General features: G+C 41.3%; 1 protein-coding gene across 1 annotated transcript in view; it reads right to left on the reverse strand.

Annotated features, from left to right (window-relative positions):
* PECR (peroxisomal trans-2-enoyl-CoA reductase) overlaps positions 1 to 6,525 on the reverse strand; it is a 28,797-nt gene extending 22,272 nt beyond the window's left edge. Inside the window, exons 1-3 of the mRNA XM_036085322.2 lie at positions 6,294 to 6,525; positions 5,018 to 5,151; positions 4,304 to 4,469 (exon numbers count right to left, since the gene is read on the reverse strand). Of these exons, the coding sequence (XP_035941215.2) occupies positions 4,304 to 4,469; positions 5,018 to 5,151; positions 6,294 to 6,417 (424 nt within the window). The 5' untranslated portion in view covers positions 6,418 to 6,525. The remainder of the gene's footprint in view (positions 1 to 4,303; positions 4,470 to 5,017; positions 5,152 to 6,293) is intronic.
* Positions 6,526 to 6,541: the final 16 nt, after the last annotated feature.

Below are 6,541 nucleotides of genomic sequence, written 5' to 3' on the forward strand. Positions count from 1 at the left end.
AATTTGGGAAGAACTACCATCTTAACCATATCGAGTCTTCCAATTCATAAACACTGAATGTTTTTCCATTTAGTTTTTGATCTTCTTTCATTTCTGTCAGCAATATTTTGTAGTTTTTAGATACAAGTCTTATCCTTCTTTTGTTAACTTAATTCTTTAAGTATTTTCTTTTCAATTGTTTTTTTTTTTTACGGGGAGAGAGCAGGAGTGGGGGTGGGGGGTGGGGTGGGCAGAGGGGCAGAGGGAGAGGGAGAGAGACTCTTAAGCAGGTTCCACACCCTGCGCAGAACCCTACACAGGACTCGATCTCATGAGAGCTCATGACCTGAGCCGAAATCAAGAGTCAGATGCTCAACTGACTAAGCCACCCAGCCGTCCCTCATTCTTTAAGTATTTTATCCTTTTCGAAGCCCAGTTGATATTTATTTATTTATTTATTTATTTTTAAAGATTTTATTTATTTATTTGATGGAGAGATAGAGAGCACAAGTAGGCAGAGAGGCAGGCAGAGGGAGAGGGAGAAGCAGGCTCTCCGCTGAGCAAGGAGCCTGATACGGGGCTCGATCCCAGGACCCTGGGATCATGACCTGAGCTGAAGGCAGCCGTTTAACCGACTGAGCCACCCAGGTGCCCCTAGAAGCCCAATTGATATTTAGCCATCAACTCTATTCATACAAATCAAGACAATGTCAGATATGTATCCTCAAGACTCATTTCAATAGAAATCTAATTTTTAGAATGTAAAGGCCAGAGAACAATGCAAGACCTATTCCTATTAAAACCTTAGACAAAAATAAGAACGTGTTCCCAGTATTACTTAATGCTTTCCAGTGCTTTCCAGTGAATTTCTTACCAGTGCTTTCCAGTGAATTTCTTACCAATTCATATATATAACAGAAAAAGGAGGTAAAGCCACTAGAAAAGAAGACATAAAATATAGTATTTTGGGGCTCTAAGACAATTCTTTCATATTATTTTCACATTTCACATGAAGCTGGGATATGTTTTACAGTTGGTGGCTTCTTAAGATACAAATAACACTGTTTGTACTTTCTTAGTAGTATATAAAATGATGGTGCATTTCACCAAAGATACATTGACTGTATCTTTGACTCAATGAAATGCATTATTTATTTTTAGACAACATGATTGTATAGCTAAAACACCTGAAAGACTAATTTCAAAAACTGTTAGATAAAGATACAAATTACTAGATAAAGCTACAAGATCAACTTGAAAAAATAATTCTTCCATAAACCAACAATAATCCAGCTGAAAATAATTGGGGACAGAGCCCATTTAAAAAAGCAGGAGTCAGGGTGCCTGGGTAGCTCAGTCAGTTAAGCATCTGCCTTCAGCTCAGGTCATGATCCCAGAGTCCTGGGATCAAGCCCCACATCAGGTTCCCTGCTCAGCGGGGAGTCTGCTTCTCCCTCTCCTTCTGCCCCTCCCCCTGCTCGTGCTCTTTCTGTCTTTCTCAAATAAACAAACAAAATCTTAAAAAAAAAAAATAGAAGGAGTCATCCAAAATATCTAGGTATAACCTTAGTAAAAAAAATATGAGAGGGGCTCCTGGGTGGCTCATTCAGTTAAGCATCTGACTCTTGATTTTGGCTCAGGTCTTTATCTCAGGGTCATGAGTTCAAGCCCTGTGTTGGGCTCCATGACCAGCATGGAGCCTACTTAAAAAAAAAAAAAAAGATTTACATGACGAAAACCACAGACCTTTGCCAAAAAATATAAAATAAGAATCCATTAATAGAAAGATGTGCCATGGTGCAGAGATAATATTTCAACATATTGTCAAATTATTGATAGGTTGAACACAATTCCAATCAAATTCCCCACCAGCATTTTTGAGGGAAAAACCTAAATATAAAATTCATCTGAAAGAATAAAAGGTCATGAATAGCCCAGAAAAGTTTGGAAATGAAAATAAATAACTATGTGCCATATCAAATATCTAAAAAAGAAAAACCTATAAAAAAAGAAAAAGAAATAAGTTTATTTAAATTACCCTACACAGACTTTCTGCTTCTGGTTAAATAGTACTCTATGTTAGAACTCTGAAATCAGGGGTGCTGGGTGGCTCAGTTGTTAAGCATCTGCCTTCAGCTCAGGTCATGATCCCAGGGTCCTGGGATCGAGCCCCACATCGGGCTCCCTGCTCATCGGGAAGCCTGCTTCTCCCTCTCCCACTCCCTTGCTTGCGTTCTCTCTCTCGCTGTGTCTCTCTCTGTCAAATAAATAAATAAAATCTTAAAAAAAAAAAAAAAGAACTCTGAAGTCATGTTTGTGTTTTTCCCGACACTTCCAGGGCTATCATGGGAATATTTCTTCAAGATATGTGAGGTCGTCTCAGATGCCAATCACAAGTCCAGCTTGTTACCTGTGCTTCTGACCAACAGGCTATAAATCAGAGGTTCCCATGAACCTTTCCTTGGATTTGCTTAATTTGCTATTGTGGCTCATAGAACTCAAGAAACTAGATTCCTCACTAGATTACAGTTTGTTATAAAAGATGTTGGGGAGGGGCACCTTGGTGGCTCAGTCGGCTGGGCGTCTGCCTTCGGCTCAGGTCATGATCCCAGAGTCCTGGGATCGAGCCCCACATTGGGCTCCCTGCTCGGCGGGAAGCCTGCTTCTCCCTCTCCCACTCCCCCTACTTGTGTTCCCTCTCTCACTGTGTCTCTCTCTGTCAAATAAATAAAATCTTAAAAAAAAAAAGGATGTTAGGGGATATGAATCAATACACTGGGCAATGTCCTGAACAAAGAAGCTTCTGCCTCTGTGGAGCTTGAGACTTGGCAGGGTGTCACGTGAAAGTGTTCTGATTTACCAACCCTGTCCTTTTATGTTTTTATGGAGGCCTCAGTATGTAGTCCTGACTGATTAAATCACTGGCACCAGTGACTGAGTCAACTTTTAGCCCCCTCTCCTTTGCCCAGAAATCAGTAGGTAAGACTGAGGTCCAACTCTCACCAAGGTTGGTTCCCTACCAACTAGCCCATACCCATCTTTACAGGATTTCCAAAAGTCACCTCATTAACATAAACTCAGTTGTGGTTGAACAGGACTTGTTATGAATAACAGACACCCATTTCACCTGTGTGGCCCTGAAGCCTTTTCAGGAATTAAGACAAGAGACCAAATATTATAACAAAAGATTCTCCCATTGCTCTTATTGCTCAAGAAATTCCAAGAGCCTTGGGAACTATGAACCAGGAACCAGAGACAGGCCAAAATATATACTCATTACAAATCACAACATCACAGTCCTTAATGATTATGGAACTACCACGTTATCCCTATCTACCTGGACTTTTTATGTGAGGGAGAAACAAACTATGTTATTTAAGTTCCTGTTTTTGCAATCCTCTCTACACTGAAACAGCCAGCCACAACGAATATAAAGCTTTATACTACTACTTAAAGTTGAAAGCTGGGAATGTCTGCAAGATTTTGACTTAGAGATATTAAGAATATAAAGCCTAATCCATATTAGGGTGAAGACCCTTTGGGTTGGAATTACACTCATTCTGTGGTTTTCATCATAAATATGTCTTTGATAGTTTTTAACAAAAACCTTGAGTTACTCAACCTCAGGAGTTGAATATCACCACCTATGAAATATAACTTTCAATCCAATGATATGCATGCATGCTAATTAGTTGTTAGTCAGAAAGAATGTGGACTCTGTCTGGCATTCTCCCTGAAGATTTGACAAGTTAATGAAAAGGCCCTTACAACAGATTTAACAGATTCATTTCTTTAAAACTAAGTGTGAGAGTTTTTTTTTTTTTTTTAATTTCAGGAACAACTTTGTAGCTGTATCTTTGTACAGATTCATAATAATTTTCTCATGATAAATTCCTAGAAATAAAATTATAAGATCAAACCATACCCATATTTTACAAATGTTGTCAAATTAGTATCCAGAAATGCAACAATTTACATTTCTGTGTTGTATGCAAGTAAATCAGGGTAGTAAATGCTGCTGACATGGAGTTTCTGAGCCCCTAACAATTCTCTTTCAAGATTCTCTATGATCTAGGGGCGCCTAGGTGGCTCAGTCGGTTAAGCCTCTGCTTCTGCCTCAGGTCATGATCTCAGGGTCCTGGGATGGAGTCTGGCATCAGGCTCCCTGCTCAGCGGGGAGCCTGCTTCTCCCTTTCCCACTCTCCCTGCTTATGTGGTCTCTCTCTCTCTCTTTGTCAAATAAATAAAATCTTTAAAGAAAAAAAGATTCTCTATGATCTTTAAATAAAGAACCTTGACTTTTTGGGTTATTGATCATACTCGCCTGCTTTGCACATGTAGAAGGTGCCTGTCAGGTTGGTCTCAATCACAGCATGCCATCCCTTTGCACTAATGTGTTCTGTAGGAGACATGAACTGGCCTCCTCCGTTGTTTACCAAAAAATTGATCTTACCATAAATATCTAAGGTGGATTTGACCAAATTGTTCACCTAAAGAAAAATGTTAAAAGTAAACTGGTTAATAACCTAACTTGCTACTTGGACTGACAGCTTACTGTAGGAGAAGAAAGAACTTGCAGTCTGTCACAGTAAATGGTATCAGTAACAGTAACTGAAATCAGGTTAAAATTAACACTAAGAAATGACTTAAAAGGGGCACCTGTCTGGTTCAGTTGGTACAGCATGTGACTCTTGATCTTGGGGTTGTGAGTTCGAGCCCCATGTTGGGTGTAGAGATGACTGACTACTTAAAAATAAAATATTTAAAAAAAAATAGAGAAAAGAAATGACTTAAAGGGGGAAAGGCACAAAAAGTAATCTCGCTGAGGCCACATCCTTGCTTAGCTTCCTTGTTTCTTTCTGTCCCCTCCCCGGGGAGGTAATACACTCAATAAATCATTAGCAAAAGAATTTCTTTTACAGGATCTGCTTCTAGTTAACCTCATCCAAGACAGCCACCATAGGAACATCTGAAGCACAGGTTTAGGAACCACTCAAATAAAATGAATGAATAAATGATACAGACATTTTTGCATTACCTCCTCTTCTTTGCGGATGTTGCATTTTATGGGAGTGACCTGAGCCTGGTTGGTGGGGGGCAGGCTGGCCTTCAGTTCATCTGCAACAGATTTTAATCTATCAAAGTTACGAGATGCAATCACCACATTACACCCTGAAAAGAAAACAGTCCAAGAGTAAGTAAATATGCTTTCACTGGTTGTCCAAATTAAAAAAAAAAAAAAAAAAAGGTCAGAAAGTGTTTCATGTGTACCCATAAAAAAGATGAATCAGGACTTTGCCTCTGGTTAAGATGGACCATCAATAACTGAGTTTACCCTCCAGACAAAAACAACTAAAAAACTGGTCAAAGTATAATGCAGGATGGTTTTCAGGCACTGGACATGGCGTAGCATGGCAGGCACAGCGATCTCAGAGAATGGAGACAAACAACATGAGCCCTGTGATCATTCCAGCACAGGGAGGAGGAGGAACCCTTTCCCACCCCCAGGAAGAGATGAAGTTGGGAGTCCAGGGAGGCCAAGATAGCACTGGAAATAGTATTCCAACCAGGCAAAACCTTGTTTGAAGGCGCACTGGGTAAAATACTTAGAAGCGTATGGCCTCAGTAGTGAAGCAAAATTAGCCCTAGATGAAAGGCCATTCAGGTCAACATTTAACATATAAAGTATCAAACTGCTTCCATGTTACTTAATAACAGAAGTAACAACCTCTGTGATGCAATTAACACAGAACAAAGCTCAAGAATATTTAAATGAATATAAAAATAACCAGCGTCCTACAAGGTAAAATTCAAATGTCTAGCAGTCATGTAAAGGAGCAGGTAAATACAACCCATAATGAGCAGAAAAGTCAGAACCAGAAATGGCAATGATGATATAATTAAATAAACGAGTGATAAAGAGAAAAATATGAAGTCTTCCCGCGTTTCCTCATTAGGTAATACACATAGGATGGATTCATTTTAAACACAACTATAAAGAATTCCATAGCATGTTTCCACAGGTCTCCTTGTTCCCTACCTCGAGCACGTTATCTTTGATTCTGTCTTCCCTTTAGTTTACAAACAGTGGTTTCATCTTTCAACGCGTCTCCAGCATTTCTCAGAAAGAACTCTTCCTTTTCCCCCGCGGTTTCAATGTCGCCCATATGTACAGAATCTTGGCTTGGCAAGTCCACGTCTCCCAGCCCTGCCTAATACCTCCCGGGTCCCGACCCCACGTCACACCAGTGTGACCCATGGATCTGCGGACCCCTGGATCTAGGTAGCCTGACCCAGGGGGGCTGCTCACGTACCCAGCTGCAGGAGCTCTGTCGCGATGGCTTTTCCGATACCCGTGGCCCCGCCAGTGACGATGGCCAGTTTGTGCTGCAGCAAGCCGGGCGCCAGAAAGCTCCTCCACTCGCCGTGAGCGTCCATGTCGGCCGAGGGCCTGAGTCCCGGAAGCGCAGAGGTCACTGAGTCTCGGCGGCCTGCGGGGTGCGCGGGACCAAGGACCTGCCCACGTGACCGCCCGGGGCCCCGCCCCGTCCCGTCGCCCCGC

This window comes from Halichoerus grypus, chromosome 4 (assembly GCF_964656455.1).
Source record: "Halichoerus grypus chromosome 4, mHalGry1.hap1.1, whole genome shotgun sequence".
NCBI lineage: Eukaryota > Metazoa > Chordata > Mammalia > Carnivora > Phocidae > Halichoerus > Halichoerus grypus.